Source organism: Anthonomus grandis, chromosome 13 (genome assembly GCF_022605725.1).
Source record: "Anthonomus grandis grandis chromosome 13, icAntGran1.3, whole genome shotgun sequence".
NCBI lineage: Eukaryota > Metazoa > Arthropoda > Insecta > Coleoptera > Curculionidae > Anthonomus > Anthonomus grandis.
The window spans coordinates 1,151,830-1,177,999 of NC_065558.1; the positions used below are offsets into that span (position 1 = coordinate 1,151,830).

General features: G+C 33.9%; 2 protein-coding genes across 5 annotated transcripts in view; one reads left to right on the forward strand and one right to left on the reverse strand.

Moving 5' to 3' along the window:
• On the forward strand, positions 1 to 24,890 carry LOC126744300 (DNA-directed RNA polymerase III subunit RPC2). The gene is made up of 17 exons (XM_050451682.1): positions 1 to 160; positions 235 to 389; positions 479 to 655; positions 709 to 997; positions 1,050 to 1,231; positions 1,891 to 2,023; positions 2,076 to 2,327; positions 2,391 to 2,591; positions 3,731 to 3,893; positions 11,449 to 11,703; positions 11,760 to 11,960; positions 16,602 to 16,993; positions 18,170 to 18,410; positions 19,190 to 19,333; positions 19,386 to 19,587; positions 19,640 to 19,753; positions 24,561 to 24,890. The coding sequence occupies exons 1-17, from the start codon at positions 83 to 85 to the stop codon at positions 24,778 to 24,780; spliced, it is 3,399 nt and encodes a 1,132-aa protein (XP_050307639.1). The 5' UTR covers positions 1 to 82; the 3' UTR covers positions 24,781 to 24,890.
• The window catches only part of LOC126744298 (E3 ubiquitin-protein ligase SHPRH), a 65,340-nt gene that overhangs the window by 5,129 nt on the left and 34,041 nt on the right, over positions 1 to 26,170 (reverse strand). The window lies entirely within an intron of this gene.

Here is a 26,170-nt window from a genome sequence, read left to right on the forward strand (position 1 = left end):
CTCACTTTTTTTGAAACTAACCTATTTTCAGCTGACCAGTGTTTTTCTTTTTATATTATTATGTTTTAATTCTTAAAAAAAGATGCCAGAAATGCAAACTATGAATAAGGATCTTTTTGGTGATTCCTCGGTATACCAGAAACCCATTAAAGAAATCGAGGTGTGCACTATATCCCGTTGTTAAAACTCTTATTGTACTACAAATATTCTTATAAAATGTATGCCTTATTTTAGGAAAAATGGAAACTCGTGCCCGCGTTCCTTAAAGTTAAGGGTCTCGTTAAGCAACACATCGACTCCTTTAATTATTTCATAAATGTAGAAATCAAGAAAATCGTCGAGGCCAATAATAGGGTTACTTGCGATGCTGACCCACTGTTCTATATCAAGTAAATACATTATTCGATTATGCTTTTATTCCATATTGAGCTTCCTTATACTTACACTTTATTATCAACATTTTTCATTATTCCTCTAGATACACCAATGTTCATGTAGGCACCCCGGATGTTGACGAAGGATTTAACATAAGCAAAGCAACTACACCCCATGAATGCCGATTAAGAGACATGACTTATTCGGCCCCAATATCCGTTGATATTGAATACACCAGGGGCACTCAGAGAGTTGCTAAAACCGGCCTACTGATTGGAAGGTATTAAACACTTTAAATTGAAAACCGCTTTATTATATTAAAGGTTTATTTAGGATGCCAATAATGTTGAAATCTTCCAATTGTGTACTGAGTAACAAGTCAGAATTCGAGCTGGCCAAAATGAACGAGTGCCCATTAGATCCCGGAGGTTATTTTGTGGTAAAGGGCCAAGAAAAAGTGATTTTGATCCAGGAACAATTGTCAAAAAACCGGATGCTTGTCGAGGTGGGCAAGTGGGGAATCCAGTGTCAAGTAACCAGTTCGACCCATGAAAAAAAGTCTAGGACTTTGGTGTTTGTTAAGGGGAATAAATATTTTATGGGCCATAATAGTTTTACTGATGTGAGTCAAGGTGAATGCCAATAAACATTAATTTATTCGGTTTTTGTTGTAGCCAATTCCAGTAGCAATAGTGTTTAAGGCAATGGACATAGTAAGTGATAAAGAGATCTGTGAACTAATTGGGATACCTGATATTCATAAAATCACCCCCACACTGGAGGAATGCCACAAATTGAAGATTTATACACAAGAGGCCGCCCTCAAGTATTTGGGGAGTAAATTAGTAGCAAAAAGGTATGTGTTATAATTTTGTATATTTAGCATGAATCTCATGATAATTGTCGAGTGTTGTTACAGTTTTCTGGTGCTCTTTACACAATTTTCAGATGATTGGTAACTTTGAAATATTTGTTAAATCAATTCAAAACAAGCTTAATTTAAAATTAATAAAAAAACAGAATAAAAACATTTCAGAAAAGGAGGAAAATCAAAAGCTACATGCAAAAACATACACTTATTTCCACAAAACATTAAGCATAAAACTCTTTTAGGTTACAGTAGGCCTCTGTCAAATCCTTTTTAAGCTTATGGCTAAAGCATTTTGTGTTGAGCGTAAATGTTGCATGGTAGCTGATTGAATACCTTTATTTGCTAATTTTAAATAATGGCTTAGAGACTGCTGATTTAACTTTGCTCTTTGCTTTTTTGAACACAAACATCACATAGTTTACAAGTTTTTGTTTTATCCAAGTGTTTTTTGAATTTTTTCACCTGTGCAACTGCCTGGAAAAGTTGTTTCTTTTATATTGAAGTCTCAAGAAGCTAATTTTGACAAGGGAATTCAGTTTTGGTCAAAAAACCAAACAAAATTATTGTTTTGAATTACCTAATTTATGTATTCTTATAGCATATATGCAATATTACCTTGCATGTGTTAAACAACATATTTATAGGTATGCCACGTCAGCATCTAAGGTGAAAACCCCTACAGATGAAGCAAGGGACTTATTAGCCACCACTGTGCTGGCCCATGTCCCTGTAGAAGAGTTCGAGTTTCGTTTTAAAGCGGTTTATTTAGGTTTAATGGTAAATATTATGTAAAATTTCAATATCGGATTGAACTTTTTACCTTATTTAGATTAAGCGAGTGATTCAAGCCCAATCAAATAACCAGTTCCTGGACGATAGGGACTATTACGGTAATAAAAGGATGGAGTTGGCGGGATCCCTAATATCCCTCATGTTCGAAGACGTATTCAAGCGATTCAACTTTGAATTGAAATCCATCGCCGAAAAAACGATACCGAAAATCAGAGCAACCCAGTTCGATGTGGTCAAGTATATGAGATCCGAGCTGATCACTAATTGTCTGGTTTTCGCTATTTCAACTGTAAATAGAGCCCCCCTATTAAGTCGTTTATTATTTTAATTAGAAGGTTAATATTTTTTTAAGGGAAATTGGACTATAAAACGTTTTAGAATGGAACGCCTTGGGGTTACGCAAGTTCTGTCAAGACTCAGTTATATTTCGGCGTTGGGCATGATGACCAGGGTGAATTCGCAGTTTGAATCGACGAGGAAAGTGTCGGGACCGAGAAGTTTACAGCCGAGTCAGTGGGGGATGCTTTGTCCTAGCGATACGCCAGAGGGAGAGGTAAGGCGGACTCTTTTAATTAAAAGTCGTGTAAATAATTTGTTCTTACAACAATGCAGAGTTACTAGATTGTCTTGTTAGTAGAGTTTTAGAATTGTTTTTAATCTGGAATAGTTTGGCCTTATAAAGGGCAGATCTGCTGATGCCAATTTGATTTTGTAATAATCCTCCTCATAATGCATGTCAATGTATGCAGCAAATTAATGAGGACTTAAACTCGATGATTTTGAATGCTAACAAGAGCACATACCTACTCATAGGTTCTAATACATTAAAATAACAATTTCTTTGATTTAATTTCACTACTTTGCATAAAAATAACAGTGTCCTTCCTTGTTCAGCATCAGCAAAAAATCTTGGTGTCATTTTTGATGTGGTTCTAAACTTTCAGATACATGTGGGATTCAGTTATTTAATAACCAATAATAATGTAAAAACATTTAGGTATTTAATTTATATATAAAGAAATATTAAATTTCAGTTCCTAGTACATTTCTAAACGAACTGTTTTATTTTGCCGACTATTCGGCGAAACACATAAGAGACCGCTTTAAAAATAAAAACGAGAATTGGTATTGTTAATAAAAGTATTTTTATTTCGCGTGATAAGTCTTAAATGTTCGTTGTCTTAAATTTTATATTAATCAAAATTTAAAATCTTTTCTTTAACGCAACGTTAATATACAATAGTTCCTTATAGTACCTTCTTTTAATATGTAGAAATCTGTATTGTCCTAAGTTTAAATTTTATATTTTGAATCGTAATTGTCCTTATTATACTATGTTTTTAATTTTAATTCTTTTATTTATTGTTGTTTTTATTCCCGATAACGGCTAATTTTTCTTTTATTTGGTGAACGTATGTTTTTTTTTGTAATGTTCTGGTAAGTTCTAAATCTGTATTGTTATAGCGTGTCTTGAATTACCTGTATTTTATTTTAGTATCTGATGATGGCTGTTTACACAGCCGAAATGCATAATACATTTACCTAAGTGACCTACATGCATTTTTTTTGGAGATAAAGACTTCCCCATTTTGTAATTTTTAATTTCTAGTTTAGTTTAGATACTAGTTATAAGCTTTGATACGTGAATCATATTTAACTTTTTAAGTAGACGTACTCACGTTTATTTTACAGGCTTGCGGTCTGGTGAAAAATTTGGCACTGATGACCCATATAACGACCGACATCGACGAATATCCGCTCGTGAGACTCGCGAGGAATTCCGGTATGCAAGACATCGGTATGGTGGCCAGCATCGCTATACACTCGCCCAAAGCTTTTATCGTATTTTTAAATGGTAAATTAAATATTTAAATTGAAATTAACTGTTCAAGGGATTACAAATGCCTGAAAGGAACGGAAAAACTGTATATATCCCTGGAATAAAATAAAAAATGGACAACCTTTTCTATAACTTAACGAAACTAATCTTATTTTTGATGTATATTAATGATTTCTTTAATATTTTTTTAAGGCACGTAAATTTCGCTTTTATATTTTAAATTTCTTCTGCAATTGCTTCCAAGAAATTAAAATACTTTGGAATTTGTCCAAGAATTTGAATTTTTTCTACGATACTAAAATAGACATATTTAACTTTTTTAAGGTACTTAAAAATGTATACAGTGAGGGACAAAAGTATTGGCACACCATAATTTTATAAAGTAATTTATTAATGTTTACTATATTTATGTAACCCAATAATAACTATCTAACTAAAAACATATAAAAGATTTAGTACAATAATAATAATGAAAAATAAAATAGATTTCCTTAAGCATAACGAGAGCATAACAAAAAAATAAAAATTACATTCTATTTAAAATGGACATAACTATTGGCACACCAAATAAAAATAAAATTTAATCCCAGTTCTAATATTTTGTAGGACCTCCTTTTCTTTTTATAATATGAGTGAGCCTCCTTTTCATTGAATAGACCAGCTTTTGCGTATAGGAAGGCTCAAAACTATTCCATTCTTGCAGCAAAACACGTTTAAGCTCTTCCTTACTGGAAATAGGGTGTTTCCTTATTCGTTTTCCTAACTCCAAAGATTTTCGATCGGGTTGACATCTGGAGATTGAGGAGGTGTATTTAAAGTATGAGGGACATTAAACGCAATCCACTGCTTGACTATATAGGCTGTATGTTTCGGATCGTTGTCCTGTTGAAAGTAATAATCATTTGCCAAATTAAGTTTTTCCGCACTAGCTTAAGTTTTTTTTTAGAATATTTAAATATACATTTTTGTCCATAATACCATCTATAAAAACCAGATTTTTGACCCCTCCCGATGACATACAGCCCCACACTAGTACAATACCACCACCATGTTTAACATAGTCAAACGTTTAACACAGTCTTATGCAGATTTTGTGCATCTAGTTCACAATTGGGCTTCCTCCACACAGTCACTTTCCCATCTGAATGAAAAATGTTGAATTTACTTTCATCAGAGAATATTACTTTGTCCCAAAATATATTATCTTGATGAAAGTGTGCATTCGCAAATTTAAGACGCTTTTTTTGGTTAACCTTATTAATAAATGGTTTATTCCGAGCTACTCTGGCACTATATCCAGCCCTATGAAGAACTCTTCGTACTGTTTTTGAGCTCACGTTAATGCTATCTTCTTCTGTCAATATAGCCGCAATTTCAGAAGCGCTAGTTCGAGGATTTTGCTTAATTTTATTCACAATTATTTTTCTTTCTTGCCTCTCCGTTAACTTTGGCGGACGTCCAGTTCTAGGCTTATTTTTGAAATTTTCTGCAGTTTCAAACCTTTTTAAGACACTACGCACAGTAAATCGACTTTTCTTCACAATTTGGGCAATCGCTGAATACGATTTACCCTCTTTTCGCTCCTGTACAATTATTTTTCGCTCGGATTCCGTCGTTTCTTGGCCTTTGCGACCCATATTTGCAATGTACGCACTTAAAATAAGCACTAAACCTAAAGAAATATTTTACTTCATATAAATATTCTGTTAAAGAATGTAAAAAAACTGCTTCAAAATTCTCACAAACAAGGCACCAATTTTTAAACACTTTGTAAACATGTGTGCCAATACTTTTGTCCATGGGATTTTTGATAGAATTTTAATATGGGTTCTTTTGTAAAGCCTTTACTTATTAAATTTGTATTAAATATTAAGAAACGAATGCTCTTGGGTATACATTTTAAATTAGAAAATATTTAAATGTAATAGGTCTAGTAGCTTAAGAGGACAGATACGAATTTTAATAAAAATCAATATGTGCCAATACTTTTGTCCCTCACTGTATATTCTTTTTTAAATGGCCGGAAATTCAAAATGAGTTCAACTGCCTGAGGCACAAATACCATCAATAGTTTTTTCAGAATTTACTTTTAGCGTTTTTTACAACAGGCAGTTAATTAATTTTAAATTTCTTCCAGGCAGTTGAACTAATTTTGATTCTCTTCTGGGAAGTCCAAATATGTACTTTGAAATTGCGTCCAGGCATTTGAACTTATTTTAAATTTCGATCTGAAATAAGCATTTCTTGCAAACTAAAAATAACTTTCACAATTATATATGGAGTGGGATTTTCAAACTGTTTCAATGTTCTGGAAGAAATTCGAAATGAATTCGACTGCCTGGAAGAAATGAAACTCTATTTTAACTTCCTGGGCGGGATTTAAAATTATTTTGGACTGACACGAAAAAATTACTGAGGACAATAAGAGTTACTTTAACAGAAAGATTAATAATTTATCTGCTTAGCAAATTTTTTTGTCATTTTCTTTCATGCAGTCAAAGTAGTAAATTCCATTCGAAAAAATTGATGTTGAAGTAGATCCTCAAAAGATGTGGAAAAAGTAACTTTTTCTATTTCCTAGACATAGACCCAAGTACTATTAATAGTTTTTCTAGAATTTCCGTTTTGTGTTTCTTCGAAGTCGAAATCATTTTAATTTTTTTCCAGAATGCTATAAAATAATTTAAAAATTACATTTTTAACTGCCTGAAATAAAATCGAAATGATTTCGATTACCTGCAAGAAATTCCAAACTATTTCAGTGTTTTCGACAAAAACTCGACAAAATGCAAAAAGAGAGTTTTTACTTCCCAAAATTGGACCCAATAGGCAGTGGAATTAGTATATACGTTTGGCGACTTGAATCTTACGGATTTAGTTTGAATGTATTAGACCTAATAGATAGAGAGTAGACAGAGAACGACTGCATCGGTAACCTAAACTGAACCACAGCATAAAGAAACCAGCAGTCGCACTTCAATAAAAATACATTGGCTTGAATAAGCGAGTTCGGTACATGTGTACTAACACAGGCGCGGCATATTTGCTTATAGTAGGGATGCCGCTGACACTCGCTACGGTCCACGCGGCTTTTGCCTTGGCTAGAGCCGGACTTAAACATTTTGTTAGATATTATTATCTTGTAAAATAAAAATACTTACATAGTACAAATATTGATTTTTTAATATTAATAAAGTTCATACATTAACAAAATATTTAAACAAAAATAAACATCGCATTTCTACATCTAACAACGACGATATAGAAGAATACGTGCAGGAAGTTAATTTGGTATGTACCATAAATTTAAGAGACCATTCTTTGAGTAATTTTAAAACAAAAAGTTCATATAAACATATGTCCAGAAATTCTTCGTTCTCAATATACAGGGTGTTAAAATTAAATTGTTAAACAACTAAAATATACGCCACTGACTTTTGTGCAATTTTTATTATGTTCTGTGGATTATACAAATAAAACTTTTTTGTCTCTTGAATTTTTTTCGTATCTTGCTTAGTTAATAATAAATTCCAAAAGAAACTTTTCGCCAAATTCCTGGTGTGATCCAGGGATATGCAATTAAGTGGACTTTTTTTTTTCTCGAAAAATTAGCAAGATAAATTTAATAAATTTATATCTAATAAATTTAATCATGTTAGGAGTAAATTAGCTCCTTAATGTTATAAATAACACCGCCAGAGAACTTGCGGACCTATGTTCATACGAACTTTTTGTCTTAAAATTACTCAAACAATAGCCTGTTAAATTATTTATGGTACATACTTAATTAACACTCTGTATAGTAACGCTTTTAGATTAACATCTGACTACATAGTAGTTTAAGGATTTAAACTAATTATACAAATAAAGTAATATTTCAAAACAAATAGAAACTCTTAGGCCAATAAATAAAGACAAATATTTGGCAACAATTCAAAACAACTCTAACATCTGCGAATTTTTGTTATATTATTAAGTACCAACTAAAGTAAAAGTATACAATTTTGCAACTCTTTTAAATATGGCAACACTGTTAAAATCACCCTGTATAGATCTGTTTTTTCTCTATTATATAATACGAAGCACTTATTATAAATTATAATAATTCTGATATTCATGATAACTTATTGCTATGTACTTACCTTTCTGATTCTCTCGGAAATCTAAAAAAAAAATCAAATCACAATTATTTGAATTGTTCTTACATAAAACAGCCGCACAACGACTCATTCCCCGCGATTCTGTAGCCATTTTAATCAAAATCACAAAACAAACACACAAAAGTTTTTATAAAAACCGCTATCAAAATAGTCACTAAGTACGGCGCTGAACTAGGCGATACACCTATGAACACAGTTCGATAAACAGTGAGCTCGGCATCCGGAGAACATGACTGCGGCACAGCATAAAGAAACCAGCAGTCGCACTCCGCTCGAAAATGTAAGCGAACTAATAGCATCCTTAGCCATACCGCAGCCATATTCTCCGGATGCCGAGCTCACTGTTTATCGAACTGTGTTCATAGGTGTATCGCCTAGTTCAGCGCCGTACTTAGTGACTATTTTGATAGCGTTTTTACAAAGCGTAGCGTTTTTTATAAAAACTTTTCTGATTTTAATTAAAATTACTCAAAGAATGGTCTCTTAAATTTATGGTACATACCTAATTAACTTCCTGCACGTATTCTTCTATATCGTCGTTGTTAGATGTAGAAATGCGATGTTCATTTTTGTTTAAATATTTTGTTAATGTATGAACTTTAATAATATTAAAAAATAAATATTTGTACTATGTAGGTATTTTTATTTTACAAGATAATAATATCTAAAAAAATGTTTAAGTCCGGCTCTAGCCAAGGCAAAAGCCGCGTGGACCGTAGCGAGTGTCAGCGGCATCCCTACTCTAAGCAAATATGCCGCGCCTGCATTAGTACACATGCACCGAACTCGCTTATTCAAGCCAATGTATTTTTATTGAAGTGCGACTGCTGGTTTCTTTATGCTGTGACTGCGGCATGGCTAAGGATGCTATTAGTTCGCTTACATTTTCGAGCGGAGTGCGACTGCTGGTTTCTTTATGCTGTGACTGAACTAAGACTGAACCGATACCGACGCCGATTCTCCGTACCACTCTCAATGTGAATTTAATTTCGGCTTGCTCGCAGTGATGTTTAGCAAGCGCTTAGAGATGCGTAGGTCAGCCTCGAATCAAGTACTGGAATTTCACGCCCACTTTTTTAACCTGCTCATAATCGCAAGTCAAAAAAACAACTTTAATATGCTCAAATCTTAAAAACCTTTGGTGAAAACTAAATACAATATTCTAAAATAAAATGAAAAATAACTCTTAAACAAAATAATAATTCTAATTGAACGGATTATTTAATAAGGTGTTCAAATACACTTCCTTGTTGGGCTTCACAGTATCCCAACCTGTCATAAAATTGTCTACGTTCATTGGCTAACATTTCAGGTATAATGGACCTAGAAATATTAATAATTCTAAGTCGCAATTCGTCCAAATTAACGGCTCTTTCATGTCGGTGTTGATAAAGAATTTCCGTCAAATAGCCCCATAAGAAGTAGTCGCAAGGCGTCAGATCTGGAGATCGCGGAGGCTTATAGTATGGTACCTCTTGTGGAAATAAGCCGTTCAGGAAAAGTGTTTGTTAAATAGTCCTGCACTTGTCTAGCGTTGTGAGCGGGACATCCGTCTTGTTGAAACAGCGGGTATAATATTTTGTCGCAATAAAAGTAAATATCTCTCAGAGTTTAAGATACCATCAATAAAACAAGGCCCTACAATGTGATTGGCTAAAATACCAGCCCAAACATTTACCTTTTGCGGGTATTGAGTTCGTAATGGTACACTCAAATGTAGATTTTCCCGAGACCAATATCTCACGACTGAAGAATTATGTCGACCTAGAAGAGAAAAAGATGACTCGTCTGTAAATAAAACATTACTTGTGAAGTCGTCATTTTGATCAATTTTTTCTCTTAAAGTTTCACAAAACTCCAAGCGTTTTATTTGATCTTTTGGAAAAATTCCTTGAGTGTTTTTAATTTTGCAGGCCTTGGACTTATTTCAAAAACTATCATCTATAACAAATATCAAGTTCTTCAAAAATTTGGGAGCTAGAACAAGGTTCACTTACTTCCATAAAAGCACACACCTTGACCTCCTTTTCAATCCAATAGCGTCAGGTGTTCGACGAGGTTCCTGATCGCCACTTGAACATTTTGCACACCGATTTACACATCCCGACTGCTCAAACTTATGCCAGATATTATAAATTGTTTTAGCAGTAGGGACTTGCTGATCAGGATATGCAAATATAAAACGGCCGACAACTTCTTCTGCATTATCCGCATGACAATACCATTTAATGATATTAATCTTTTGATCAACAGTGAAAACCATATTTATTTTATTACTGTATCCGTCTTCGTACCAAAGATTGAAATAAATTGTAAACATGATCGGCTAACACGTACATAGGTATGCGACGAATTGCAACCGGACTGATAAGCGCAACGACGACGCGATAGCCGCCCAGGGTGGAGCCAAGTTTGTTCTCGCTCTACTCCGTCTCCTTCTTACACACTACGCAAAAATCATATTCGAAATTTTTCAACCGCCGAACGTGTATATTTGACAGTTATTAGTTTATGTAATTTTGTTTAGATTAATGTCATAGTTTAACCTATTTTGATCTCATATTTAGTTAATATGTATTAAAGATGTTATGGTTAATACTTTTAATTGGCCTTTGGCCATTGATACTGGTAAATAAGTTATATAATTATAAAAAATCAAAAGCCTGGAAGAAACTAAAATATCTATTTTAATTTTAATTTAATTTACTGATTTATTGTCCAACAGGAAAATCTCAATACAAAAGACAATTATGAGTAATATGATAACCAAAAAATACAACTCAACTAACAAACTTAAACAAACTATGCATATAACAAGAGTAAACCCACCCAAAAGTAATTATGAATAGTACAATAGAAAGAAAAAACTTACTTTTTTTTTAAAGCAGTTGTAGAGCCATGAAAAAAGTCAATGTTATTCTCACTATTTAGTGTATTAAACTATGAACAGGCTCGGTATAAGGGAGCATTTCTGGTCAAGTTGGTACGGGTATTCTCAAGATAAAATTGAACTGGCCTTCTTGTGTGTATAGGAGGTTCAAGAAAATTTAATTTACCCAAAAGGACATCTGGAACATCAATTTTATTGCAGCAGAGTTTAAATAAAAACAATTGGCTGCTTAGTATGACACAATGTTTAAGAAATAAAAAGTTAAATCTTTGAAGAAACAGGCCTCTTGGGGGATAAAAGCATCAGCTTTGAAGCTTAAATACTTTAAAAATTTACGTTGTACATACTATATGTAATGCAATTGCTTCCTGTGCCCTCCCTGTTAAACAGACGAGCCGCCACTGGTTATTACTTCACTATTAACTTCTCATAGCAAAAAAACAATAGATTACCTTAGTGGTGCCTATTTACTGGGTACCCTCTCGATTCTTCTAAACAAATCAATTTTCTCCCATTTCAGGTAATATAATCGGTGTGACGACAAACTTCCAGAAACTGATAGCGGTATTCCGTTTGATGCGACGCAAAGGCAAAATCTCGTATTACGTGTCGATTTATCCGAGTTTTTTGCACAAGTGCATCTACATCAGTTCGGACGGCGGTAGACTCTGTAGACCGTATATCATTGTAGAGCAAGGACGACCGTTGGTTAGTCAACACCACATCAACGAATTGGAAAAAGGAATAAGGAGCTTTGAGGATTTTTTACATGACGGTATTAGAATCTAACATAGTAAGTTATGTCATGATTAAAAAGGTTCTTTATATTAGGTTTGATCGAGTTTCTGGATGTAAACGAGGAAAATGACAGTTTTATAGCATGTTACGAGAAGGATATCGTTGCTAACACGACCCATTTGGAAATAGCTCCTTTTACTTTATTGGGGGTGTGTGCCGGATTGGTACCTTACCCGCATCATAATCAAAGTCCTAGAAATACTTACCAGTGTGCCATGGGTAAACAGGCCATGGGTAAGTCGCGTTATTCAATCTACAGAATTTGAGATGGGAATGATGTCACGAATGTTTGAATAATTAATTGATGTCTAAACCAAGTTTCGGACTTGGAAATCTGGATAGATTCAACATGTTCATTCGAGGGTCACATCAACTATGTAATAAATAGGGCATTAAAGGTGCTTGGTTTCATTCAGAACACTTGACAACAACACTTGACGTTGACTTGACCATGTTTACTTTCAGAATGCTTTTTATTGCTCCCTTGTTAAATCAATTTTGGAGTATGTGTCAGTTATTCGGTTTTCTTTACAATTGAGCTCAAAAAAGTCCGTGAGAATTGCTATATTTAGAAGTGGATATCACAGGAACAAATACTATTATCAGTGGGTGATGGACAGTCTAAATTTGCCTATGGCACAATGAAGACAAATTCTACTAGATTCGTGTTTTCTACATAAAGTAATAAATGCTTTTATAGACTTTCCTTAGTTGTTTTTACTTAGAATTCCTTTTCGAAATATTAGATAGTCGGAAGTTTTTGTAATATTATTTTAGCTCACTAATTATGACATGAATTAATTAACTACATGACTGATTTATAGCGCTAATAACCTGCTAGGACAAATTTAAATTCTAAATTCAGTACTTTTAAGCAAAACTAAAACAAATTATGTAAATTGTTCTTTCTTCAATCATGGTCTTGTTAGTAATTTGTGTTAAATGATGTTAAAAGTCTGGCTCATAACATAAATTCCGAACATGATTTCGTGATTGATTTTTGCAGTTAAAAAAAATCTGTTGAGTGATTCCGAAAATGAGCCCTAAGGAGTCTTGTTAAGTTAAATTCAAACTCTCATACCTTTTGTGCTTTTCAGGTATTTATATATGAGTACACCGTGGTTCTTCTTTAAAAGCTTTAGTTTTTTCTCTCATTTTTATCCAATCTTATGGAGTATCAATCTAAAAGTGCCATCTCATTGAAAGGAATCCCTTGAATGTTTAAAACCTTTAAGAAGTAAGTTATTTAGAAAAAAATATTCTCGTATCTTGTTAATATTGAGCTTTCATGAATATCGAAGTACTTGACCCACTCGTCCTCTAAAGAACTGGGTGTTTTATCTCAAAAATAATATAAAAAATAAACTAAATTGTTTCTTCTGATTTCTGATCTTTAGTATAAAAATCTGACAAACTTACCAAACCTTTATTTCTAGTTTCTAACACTCCCTAGAACTCCATGCATAGAAAATTACTTCTTGTTATAAACCTGTTACTAAATACCCCAAATTTACTATCTAACATTATTTTCTATGCGAGGAAATATACAAAGTCACCAGGAGGGTAGAGAGAAGGCAAAAGTTGTAGGGTTTTTAAATATATATTGCCTATTATACTCATTAAAATGCATTTTCGGTTGCCAGTCCATGGATTAACTCTCTCTTGACATCACTACACTTTTTTCAACATAAAGTTTTCTTACAAAAAATAAGAACCTACATGATTGATCTCTCTAATAAAAAAAAGCATTTTTTTTTTCACTTGTAAATAAGGTTTATGGATGTTTGATCAAGATGTCCCTGAATTAGCATACTTGGAATTGCTGTGGATCCCAGACGTAGAGGGAACGAAGTAAACCATTTTTCCAGGGAGATTATGAGCATATACCTACTCTCGGTTATTTTCATAACATCTCTTTTTATTTTCTTATAAATCACACTTTATAGGGACGTTTTGTATTCCAGAAAACATATCGCTCAGGCAGGTCTTTATCCTTGAAAACATCGAACGTGTGGAATAATTAAATTTGAACAGATTTACCGTTCATCAAATTTTGACAGATTTATCATGACAATGTTTCTGAAAGAAAACGTTTATCACTCTTATTCACCTGACATCAGTCCCTGTGACTTTTTTGTATTTTTCCTAAACTGAAAGATGTCCTTAAAGGACGGTACTTACTGTGATTTTGAGTCATTTGAATGGAGTGCGATACTTGATAGAGTGGTCACTAAACTTAGATGTTTATAATTTATAATACAGGGGGTCAATTTGAACAGGTACCATCCTCTAGATTTCTGCCCGTATGAAAAATTTAAAAGTTTCCAAAAAACACGTCAAATTTTTTTTTGAGGTGAGTTTTCAATCAAATTGCAGCAGTTCCCTGGCGAGGGCATACGTAACCTATAAAATATTAAATGGAAATGAGTGACACCTCATTTTAAAGGTCTTTTAATTACCTTTTCAAAAATACCACATAGTCGAGCTTTTGATTGAGAAGTTTGTGAAAAATCAAGCAAACATGATAGATTTCCTCAACTAATACTTGCGTGGTAATCACTTTAGTAACGATTGACAATTAACTAGTTATCAAAAAAAAACTCAAAGAAGTCAAGCGTTGTGCACTCTTTTTGTGTTAAGTATTTTAAAAAAAAAATGGTATTTAATCTTGAGCAAAGAACGGAAATTATTCTTATTTACGGGGAAAGTTAAAGATTTTTAAGATGAACGGCAGCATTGTTTAACGAAAAATATCCTAACAGTCAATTAAATCATAAATACGTTTTAAAATTAATTGCTAAGTTTATGGAAACTGGTTCGGTTGCAAACAAAAAAAGAAGTAATCGTCGTGTTTTGGACGAAGCTGGACAACTAGAAGTTTTAGGCAAGAAGTGATGCGGAACCCTCCACATCACTTCGCAGGTAGAAATGTCTCACGAAACAGGAAGAAAGTTACATCAATTTCACCCGTATAAAATGCAAATTCTTCAACAGCTTTTTGATAAAAAAATTGATAAAATGACTAATTTATAAAGAAAACCAAAATATTTTACTGATGAATTTTCATTTTTTTTTTTACATGAAAATATCAACAAACAAAATTGTTGTTACTATTGGAGTAATGAAAATCCGCGAACTTTTAGAGAAGGTCATATGCAGTATCCAGAAAAGATAAGTTTGGGCTGGTATTCTTGGAAATTCTATTATAGGACCAATAATTATTCAAGAAAATCTAACCGGTGAACTTAATTTGCTGAGAGACACACAATAGACCCCTTAGATTAGAAAATAAAACTGATGTAGCGGGTGATATGATTTTGCAAGAAAATTTAATACACTTTCAACAAAATGGAGCTCCACCACATTATTTTCTTCGGGTTAGAGAGTGATCAAATGATGGCAGATAAATTGGTCGACGGGGAGCAATTGAATGGCCACCACGATCACCCGATTTATCACTTTTAGATTTTGTTTTATGGGGGGCATTTAAAATCAATGGTTTTTAAAACACAACCTAGTAATTTGGAAGATTTAAAAAGGAAGAGTCACAGCTGTGTATGGAGAAATCCAGGTAGAAGTTTTTCAAAATGTTAGAAAGGAGTTTCAGAGCGGACTTTATTACTGTTTGGAAAATAATGGGCAACATTTTATAATTAAGTTACCTTTTATTACTTTTTTATGTTCCGTTTCATTACAATAGTTATTACTTAAAAATAAATATCTTATACGGTTTTAATTTATTTTTTATAAAGTATTATATCAAAAATATTAAATGTGTGGTATCTTTGAAACGGTAATTAAATAAAAGGCCTTTAAAGTGAGGTATCACTTGACCCTCCTTTCCATTTGAGATTTTAGAGGTAGGCTGCTGCAATTTGATCGAAAACTAACCTAAATAATGTCTACCCCAAAATAAATTTGACCCACTGAAAGTACCAGAGATTCACAAAGTTGCCTTTTTAAATGCCTTTTCTTAACTATGTTTGCTACGTGGTTTCACAAACGAAGATTTGTGTCCATGAGTATACATACCCAAATGTTTGTATTCAGTTACAACATCAACAAGTTTCTCCTTGTTCATGGTTAGATTCATGTTTGCCTCAGCCCAGTTCTTATTGGGACCCATATACATAACAGCAAACTTACTAGGATTTATCTTCAAACCTTTAATTATTTGTTGAATACTGATAAATTAATTCCAACCATCTTTTAATTTTTTCTCGCTATGCATTTGCACTAGACTTCAAAAAACTGTCGTAAACCTGGGTATCATCAATTTTATGTAAGTCCATCGTAAATATAATAAAAAGTAGAAATGTCCTAGCATGGAGCCCTGTGGAACCCCACTCTTGAGTTCACGTGGATTGGACAAACGATCCTGCACAAGTACCCTCTGAGTTCTTCCTGATAAGTAATTTCTAAAAAAATCAACCACACCCTTACTAAAACCGTAATAGCCCAATCTTGCACACAATAGATCGTGATTGAGTGCATCAAAAGCTTTATTGTAGTCTAAAAATATTAATAACGATGTCTTTCATATATCTATCTCCCTCGAGTACTTTCAGCAAGGCGGAAGATGTACTACTTTATCCCTTTCTAAACGCAGATTGGCACGAAGCAACTAAATTATTTTCGTGTAAGTATTCAACAATCTGGTTATAAAGTACTCTCTCGAAAATCTTTGACAATACGGAGAGTAAGCTAATGAGGCGTTATTCAGGGAATTCAGTTGGATTACTTTAGTTTTGACGTTCAATTTTTAAATTTTATACAAGGGCAGAAATATAGAGGGATGATACCTTTTCAAATTGACACCCTGTATATTTCTATAATTTTATTGATAAATAAATGAATAATTGATTGTTCACTTAGGTACTATCGGCTACAACCAAAGAAACCGCATGGACACCCTCCTCTACAACTTGGTTTACCCCCAAGCGCCGATGTGCAAAACGAAATCGATCGAATTGTCGAACTTCGATAAATTACCGGCCGGCCAGAACGCCACGATTGCCGTAATGAGTTACAGCGGCTACGACATCGAAGACGCGTTAATTTTAAATAAGGCGTCGATCGATCGAGGATTCGGCCGATGTTTGGTTTATAAGAATTCGAAATGTATCATGAAACGGTACCCGAACCAGACGTTCGACCGGATCCAGGGCCCGTTGATCGACACGCAGACCAATCAGCCGATGTGGAGGCACAAGTGTTTGGATAACGACGGGATCGCGAGTCCCGGGGAATCGGTCGAGAATAAACAGGTAACATTTCAAATCTAATATCCAGGGATATTTATATAGAGTGCATTTACCATGAAAGAGCAACAAATTCATTTAAAATTCGGGTGTTTTTTTTTGTTATTTTATTTTTCAAACACGTCGATCAGCAAATCATATTATACAAATTTTTTGTATATATTAAGTAGATTTCTTAGAAAGTAAGTAGACCTTATTATAGGGTCTACTTACTTTTGTCATGTATTTGTGTGTGTAGTTGTCTAATATTAATTATAATTTAATAAAATGCAAATATCTGGGAAAGAACGAATTGAAATACACATGATGATTGGGTTTTAGAGACCGGGTACGTACACAACAAGAGCGTTACCTTGACCTTCTACAGTTTGAACTTATATCTGCTTTAGTTGTTTCATTCCCTGATCCACAAGAGGCTGACATACCTAGTAACGAGATATGGTGGGGAGATATAACGAGATATGGTAATAGACGAAGAGGGCCGCTTGAGTGGCCGTCAAGGTCACCGGATATAACCCCATTAGTTTTTTTCTATAATAATAATTTCTCAAATATTCTTGATGATTTGAAGCAAAGAAATTAGACAAATCGACCTGCGAGTGATTGAAAATGTGCAATTGGAAGTTATTTACCGACTTTAAAAGTGCATTGAAGTAAATGGATTGAAATAAATTGAACATCAGTTGCAATAAATATTGTATACATTTTTTAATGTCGTATGTTTCATTAGTCTATTACGTCAAAGTTGACAAACTTCAGAATAAATCGTAGAACTGTAAAATATCATGATATAAAGGCTGTTCTATTTAAAAAAAAAAAAATGTTGTTACCATAGATTCTACTTGAGGTACCCTGTATACAAAATTTTTATTGCGAAAAACGCGCAAATGACAATACTAATCGACGTGTCCGAATAATAAAAGAAGAAAAATGTAATGTATGTATATAATGTGTGATTCCATCAATTGCCTAGAATTTGCAAAATATTTATTTCTATCCCTTTCAGGCACATATAACCCCAGACACATTTCCATTATGAACCTGAATCATTATATAGTGTCGCATTTTTCAACTCAACCCAACCCAACCCAAAATGTTAATGTTAATTTTTAAATGTATTTTTCACTTGCTTTAATTATAATATAAAACTGTTCATTCTGCAACATTCTTCACTTAACTTAGATCCTGGTAAATAAGTCAGTGCCGTCGGTGTCAGTGGTACCGGGCACCACCCCAAACAACGCGGTCGAATACAAAGACACCCCCTTATCCTACAGGAACACCGAGGCAAGTTTCATCGAAAAAGTCCTGATAAGCACCAACGAGGAGGACACCACTTTAATTAAATTACTGCTAAGGCAAACTAGGAGGCCCGAAATTGGAGACAAATTTAGTTCCAGACACGGACAAAAAGGAGTGGTGGGTGAGTAAGGAGGAAATGTATATGTATGTAGGATAGTATTTTTTTTATAATTAAAATAACATAATCAGTTAGTGTAAGCTTTTCTTTATCTTTATATTCTAAAAGTATTTTTTCTTTCAAAATGATGATGTGATATATAATTTGCGCTCGTTAAAACAATATTTAAGGTTCTCAGAAAATTGATACTGCCGAACCGAATCTGTGGAAATTGCTGACTCAAAAACCCGTTTGAATTCTGTTAACGGTACGACGGCGATTAAAGGAGAATAATAAAAAAGCTGACTCAGTACTTAATACGTATTAAAAAATGAGGATACGAAAAACAGGCAGTCAGTCGAAGTCTTTGAAGAGTAAAAGTCGATCTAATCCGCCGGTTTAAGACGTAAAGTCGCGGGATCACCAAAAAAGACGGTTTTGGTGCCGTGCAAGAGCTTTATAATTATAACGGGAGAAGACGGCTCCCGGTTTTATAATTTTGAGTATTTTAAAGACGAATTAAGACGGATTTTTAAAATAAATCGAAGACGTAAATATAATAAGACGCTGTCGTGTAGTGTGAACTTAATTAAGCGGGTTTTATGTAAAACAAGTTTTATCATCACACTTTATTATTCATGTTATTAACTCTACTTGATTCACTTATTTATTAAACTCTTTCTTTTGTTGTTCTGCCTTCCAGACTTTTATTTCCTAAAAGAACCCCCAATAATATCTCTAGCGATAAAGAAAAAACCTACATGTATAAGAAAATAACTTTGCCTAACATTGAAATTTATCAGGTTTAATAGTGGAACAAGAAGACATGCCGTTCAACGAATACGGCATTTGCCCGGACATTATTATGAACCCTCACGGTTATCCGTCTCGTATGACCGTCGGGAAACTGTTGGAGTTACTTTCCGGAAAGGCTGGAACCGTTGAGGGCAAGTAGGGTGGGAATTTTTCAAAATCATATTAACGATTTTTTTTTTTTAGGTAAATTTCATTATGGTACAGCTTTCGGGGGCTCAAAGGTGCAAGATGTGGGCGAGGAACTGTCGAATCACGGCTTTAACTATCAGGGTAAAGACGTCTTTTATTCCGGTATCACCGGGGAACCGTTGGAGGCCTACATTTATTCGGGCCCGGTGTATTATCAGAAGTTGAAGCATATGGTGCAAGATAAAATACACGCCAGGTGAACAATTTTGAGGTTGTTAAGTTTGTGGGGTTAACTTTTGGGATTTTAGAGCGAGAGGTCCAAGGGCCGTACTGACCAGGCAACCGACAGAGGGCCGAAGTCGAGATGGCGGTTTACGTTTGGGCGAAATGGAGAGGGATTGTTTGATCGGTTATGGAGCAAGGTGAGTAACAAAGCTTTATTTTATTTTATTACTATATAAAAAGAGATACAAAAAATGTTCTTGAATTGTTTGAAGCTGAGCTGATTAAGCAGTAGCGGTAATTTTTTTGGTCTTATTGGACAATAATTGTTTTTTAAAGCAGGCATGGTGTTCTGCAGATGGTTCTTCTTAGGGATTTTAAACAATGCATGATGAGGATTTTTTGAACATTAAGTTCCTGGGCATGGATTTTGGCTATTTGTCCTGGCAAATGTACATTATTTTTTGGGAATATTTGTGCTTCAAGAAAGAGCATTTTTTTGCCCATGAATTTTATGCAACAATGTTTCTTGCACCTCAGAAACTATCTGAGTTAGAAGCAATTTTGTCAGTCAAGGTCCAAAAATAAAAAACATGGTCATAATAAGTGGGGGTGCCTAATTTTAGACTTTAGGATAAAAACATGATTTTGGGTTAGGATTTTAGGGCAGTCTTGAGATGGGACCTTTTTTTTGCAATTTTATGAAAAAAATTAAAATTCCTTCAGTCAGGCGAAGGCTATTTCTTACCCAATCAATGTATGTAAGTAAATTTGTGTACAATGTACCCGATGTCATTTTTCTGTATTTTTTTTTTATGAAAAACTTTGGTTCTAATTGTAAAATTTACATTTATTCCATTAGAATTGTTTACAGGGAATATAAATCATTTTTAATTTCTTCCAAGTATTTGAACTCTTTTTTTAAACTCTATTATGTATTTTTTCCATTTTGTGGAAAATATTCCACGTAAAAGTCAAAATTAAAGCATCTCGCTATCACTTCCAGACAGTTAAGGCCTGAAAATGTTCGTTCACTATCAACTTCCTGAAAACCTTGGTCTATTTGGATGAAAATCAGCGTGACGTAGTTTATGGATGATCCTTAGGCATAGCAGATCATAAATTTTTATTGTTTTGCTTCTTGTTTCTGGTAATTCATCTATGGAAAGCTGGAAGAATGAACTTGATTAACTGCCTAGAAAACGTAAAATATCTCCATGTCGTCCGGGCACTTAAAACAGAGATAGGGAGAGATTAAAAAAATAATTCGATCAACTTCCTGGAATTAGTATAAAATGTGTATCTCTTCCAGGCAGTTGAAGTAGAAAGGGATCTAAACATACAAGAAAAAAATTAAAAAAGATTCCTTTCCTGGGAAATTCCAGAGGATCAAAAAATTGATTTTGTAAACCATGAACTGCCTGGAATCGGTAAAATATTTCACTATCTCATCCAGGAACTTGAAATAGGAAGGAAAAAAGAGAGAATGACTCAAATACACAAAAAGAGTCGTTTACAACTTTCTCGAATTTACAGCTATCAAATCATATTCATATTTAAACAGAAAAATGTTTATTTCCAAGACGAATTATTGTTTTGACAGTCTGGCGAAACTTGACGCCTTAAACAGTAAACAAATTAGAATAAATATCCTTATTCTGATATCTGTATTCTGAATATCCCAAAAAAAACGACTAAAATCCGAAAATGCCTCAGAAACCATTTATCCCCACATTTTTTGACTATCACCTTCAAAAACCCCCATTTAAAAGATGCCTCGCTGGATTTTCTCGGATATGATGGTATGGTTTATTTTTATTGTGCATTAGAATCAATAAACAAAAAAGACAACTTTCGAGCTTCAACATCCACCAAAAAACGTCAAAAGACTGTATACTAAAAAAAACCGAACAACTGTTACCGAATGTCCACGTAAAACTTAATAGGTGTTTCTGAGCTGTGAACATTTAGAATGATCTGTGCAATTCGAATATTACTCGTTCTTTGAATCTGCGATAGATGAATAACAAGTTTTATCCCTAGTTTGTTTTCTGCACTTGGATATTCAAAGGTTTAATAATCCTCCAGTTATTTCTATAGCAACTCCTAGTTTTTTCTTGCAGTGCGGTTTAATCCCACTTAAGTCCAAAATTAAGTAAATTTACCTTTAGTTTTCTGGAAGAGATTTAATAGCAAATCGCAGAAAATTATTCCAGGCACTCAAGCTAACTCAGAATCTAGAGTTGCCTGAAGCAGGCAATTCTAGGCACTCAAAGAGATTAAGATGCCTCGACTAAAGAGAAAATTAAATTATTTTCAAAATTTGGTAACTTTAATTGTCTGAACAATTGTTAAATAAGGATATTTTTGATTGCCTGAAAGAGTACTTAAAAGATTATTCCAGGCACTCAACGTTCAGTTAGATTCATGGAATAAAATTCCAAAATCTAGTAAGATTACCTTCAATTGTCTGGATGATATTTAGAAAATTATTCCAGGCATTAAGTCACCCAGATTCCGGTCATAAAATCCTTAAACAAATTTCAAAATTCGTTAAGGATATTATTGGCCAGGCACTCAATGTTATTTAAACTCCTCGACTAAAATGCTTAAATTATTTCGAAAATTTGATAACTAGATTTGGAAAATTATTCCTGGCAGGCAATTTAACTCAGATATCTAGAATTCCCTGGAAAAAGTATAAGAGTACAAATTATTCCAGAATGTGAGTAAGTGTATGTCCAAAATTTGGTAAGATTACCATCGATTTCCTGGACGTTGTTTAAAAAGTATTTAGAAAGTTATTCTAGGCATTCAAAGTCATTTTTTTAGATAACGGGTGGTTCAGAAAGTTGTTCATTTCTTGACGCTTCGTATAAAATTTGGTAGGGGGGCTAGAATCGTGCGCGCGTGCTCAATCGATAGCTTGGTTCAGGGAAATTTAGTCACCATGCAGCGCCACCATTGTGCGCCGTAGATATCGGGCACATTTTGATTTGCATGACATTAACCAGTGCCCAAGCCCACAGCTGATCGTAAAATGGGTACGTAAGTTTAACGACACCGGTTCGACGTTAAATAAACGAAATTTGGGTCGGCCAAGGACAACGGTGAGAGCGTCTATACGCCGAGAACCGACCTTGTCTTCTCGCAAGCGCGCAGCGGCACTAAATGTCTCCAGATCGTCGGTGCTGCGAATTCTCCACAAAGATTTAAACATGCGTCCTTACAAAATTCAATTAGTGCAGGAATTAAAGGAAAATAACCCTCCTGCAAGAGTTTTGTTCGCCAACGAAGTAATGAATCGATTTCAGCGATTCAACAACATTTTCACCTAAATGGCCATGTGAACACCCAAAATTGTCGCTACTGGTGTGCAACAAACCCGCAGCAAAAACATCAAAGGCCCCTGCATAGCCCAAAGGTCACGGTTTGGGCTGCAATGTCGGGATCAGGAATAATCGGTCCCTATTTTTTCGAAGACGCTCGAGGCAACGCAATTACCGTAAATTCGCAGCGTTACATAGACACGCTTCAAATTTCGCTTCATTTTTCGCTCCCGCCCTTCAGGAGTTTGAGGGATACAATCGAAACACCAGGTTTCAGCAGGACGGTGCCACCTGCCACACCTCCAACCTGTCTTTGCCTGTCGTTCAGGCGCGGCGCTTTTTCCCAATAAATTAATCTCCCGAAAAGGGGACATTCAGTGGCCAGCCCGGACCTGACTCCCTGTGATTTTTTTTTGTGGGGATACTTTAAGAGTAAGGTGTACAGCAATCGACCCGCCACCCTGAATGATCTAAAGGCCAATATCCAGCAAGAAATTGAAGCGATAACTCCAGAAACTTGCCAACGCGTTATTGAAAATTTTAGGGCTCGGCTTGAGGAGTGCCAGGAAAGAAATGGGGCACATTTGGACAACGTAATTTTTAAGACATAAATTTCCCAAGTTTTCTGTAAATTTTAAGAATAAATTTGTTACAATTGATCAACGGGTTTTTTTTTTAATTTAATTTTATAAAATTAACAACTTTCTGGACCACCCAGTATTTAGAATTGCCTGGAAGACGTATAAGAGTACGCAAAAGATCATTCAATTGATCCCTTTATAGTCAATAAATTTTACATATGTGGAGTTATTTGGAGTTTGAAGGGTATTGAAATGTACACTAGCAGTTGATCTACATAGTTAGGTAATTATGATTTCTTATTTAATAATTCCTTCGTCCCTGATGAACAAATTGTACAGATAAAATATATAGCGTATAGCAAAATCTACTAAAGATGTTAATCTAAAGAGTTCAGAAGTTCTTAATAAACCACTTTTGCAAACTTTTGATTTTGTTATAACTATCATAATTTAGAACCGATTCTACTAGTGCTTGATATATTTGTTCTAGTGTTTTGATACTAAGAAAGCCTTTTAGTTGTTTAAATTTATAAATTTATGCCTTAATTTATTCGAAGTAATTTCAACACAATAGGCAGTCCCATCTGAGATGTTGATCTATGTATTTGTTATTTTTAGGTTGAAACTACAGTTAATTTTATTATTACAAGAATTAACAATAATACTGTTCATGTAAGAGAAAAAGCCATAAATTTTGTTTTTGCATTATCCAAATTAAGCAAGTTAGGATTTAGCCAGGCATCAGTTTGTAGAATTTTATTTTCAGCAACAATGTCCACTGTGTTATCTGCGTATGACGCTGTTTGTTTTCTAAGATTTTTAAATTTGTATATATTCTCAATATCGTACTGAGATTGCAATTCTCTTCATGTCACTATGCATGTAAATATGTCTAGGAGTCAAATCCTAATAAATCATAGACGCCAAGAACCCACCAACCCTGAGGTATACATTAGAGTTTTTTTAATTTCAATGAAAAATTGCCATACAATTTTGCAAGAATTATGCTTTTTTGCTCTTTTTTTTTTACCTATAAGACACATTAAGTACCTTTAAAACCATGAATAAATATTTACACAGACATTCAAATATTTCAGTATGATGTTAGTGGAACGTCTGATGGTATCGTCGGATCAATGCGAGGTCGACGTATGCAACCAGTGCGGCAGATTGGGCTACTGCGGCTGGTGTAACAGTTGCAAAAGTTCCGGACAAGTCTCCACGATTACCATGCCCTATGCTTGTAAATTGTTACTAACCGAATTGCAAGCGATGAATATTACCGCGAGGTTAACTTTAAGTCATTATTGTAAATAAGTCTAGTAACCGACTTTGAGAAGGGTCATTTAGGTGTAAGACTATTTTGTTGTTAATAAATGTTACATCTGTAGGATTAAGAAAAAGCTGATTAAATGATTGGAGGATAACGTAATAATTCTTTTTTTTTTACCAATTTCCACTAAGCAGTGTTATATTAATTAGAGGGAGTCAATAAGGTCCAAAATAGAAGTGTGTCCTAAAAATGCGTACGATAGCTGATTCGATCCGGAACATTGTGACAGAAAAGTGCATAAAAAATGCAAAAGTTATAAACAATTAATATGAAAAAAAAGCTCCTTAAAGAGCAAGGATTTTTTAGTGAAAAACTCTATGGTACTCCAGGGAATTCTATCTTCGTTATTTATAATTTACACCTAAAAATGGGCCTTAAAATTTAATTTTTAAACAAGTTTCTGAAGATGGATTCGAGGGCAAAAAACGTGATTCTGAATTAAGAATTTGGGCACTTCAGGGCATGTTTTATTGGGTATTTCTTATCCAAACAATTCTATGTAAAAACGTTTCTTGGACCTCAAAAATAATTTCAGTTAGAAGTAATTTAGTCAGTCAAGGTCCACGAACAATTAATTAACCGTAAATTAATTAATAAACCGTTTCATTTTTAAGCGAAGAAATTTGCTTCCAAGATAAATTCTTTATATTATTTGTTGGACATTCCTTTGTATATACCTTATCACATCAACTTATTCTTCGCGATAATGAATAAATAGTTTAAATTCTTCAAGGTGTATTTGGTAACCTCAAAAATTTATTCAATACACAATATTTGCTGCCAGTGTACTAAGAATTTGTTTTAATTGTGTGTGCAACACATTTGACAGAATGGAATGTGATGATGATGACGACTTCTTTTTCCGCATGAATTCTTCTGTTATTAATCAATTAATGTTCATGGCAGTGTTTCCAAAATGAATTCAGATCAATTTTGCTCAAATAAATGTTCGTTTAATTGTCTTGTAATACCTTATCTCTTACCCTATTTTGATGTGTGTAAGTTAATAATTTCCATGCCTTAGGTACCTTCCATTTCTTAAGTAGTGCCTTCCATTTGCCTTTTACTTCAAATTATACATTTCCAGGTAAGTACAGAACAATATTCTTAGCAATAAAGTAGAAGTAAATTTAGCAGGTGTCGCCAAGAGAACATTCATAGAATTCCAGACTTCAAACCATAAAATTTTGCATTTAAATTTTTAGTAATTGCGAAGCAACAACACCTGATTTCTAAAATAAGCAATTTTACCATCCCACTAAAATGCATCGATTTTAACATTTCACATTTACGACATCCACAATTTTAAACGAATCCACCTCTGTACACTTTTATAGACTTTGGCCCACGCGTTTTACTCAATAAAAAAAATTA

Coding starts and splice junctions, on each gene's coding strand:
- LOC126744300 (XM_050451682.1), top strand. CDS start 83: ATGCCAGAAATGCAAACTATGAATAAGGATCTTTTTGGTGATTCCTCG. Junction 3,894..11,448: donor TTTTATCGTATTTTTAAATG/GTAAATTAAATA, acceptor CTCCCATTTCAG/GTAATATAATCGGTGTGACG. Junction 11,961..16,601: donor CATGGGTAAACAGGCCATGG/GTAAGTCGCGTT, acceptor TTGTTCACTTAG/GTACTATCGGCTACAACCAA.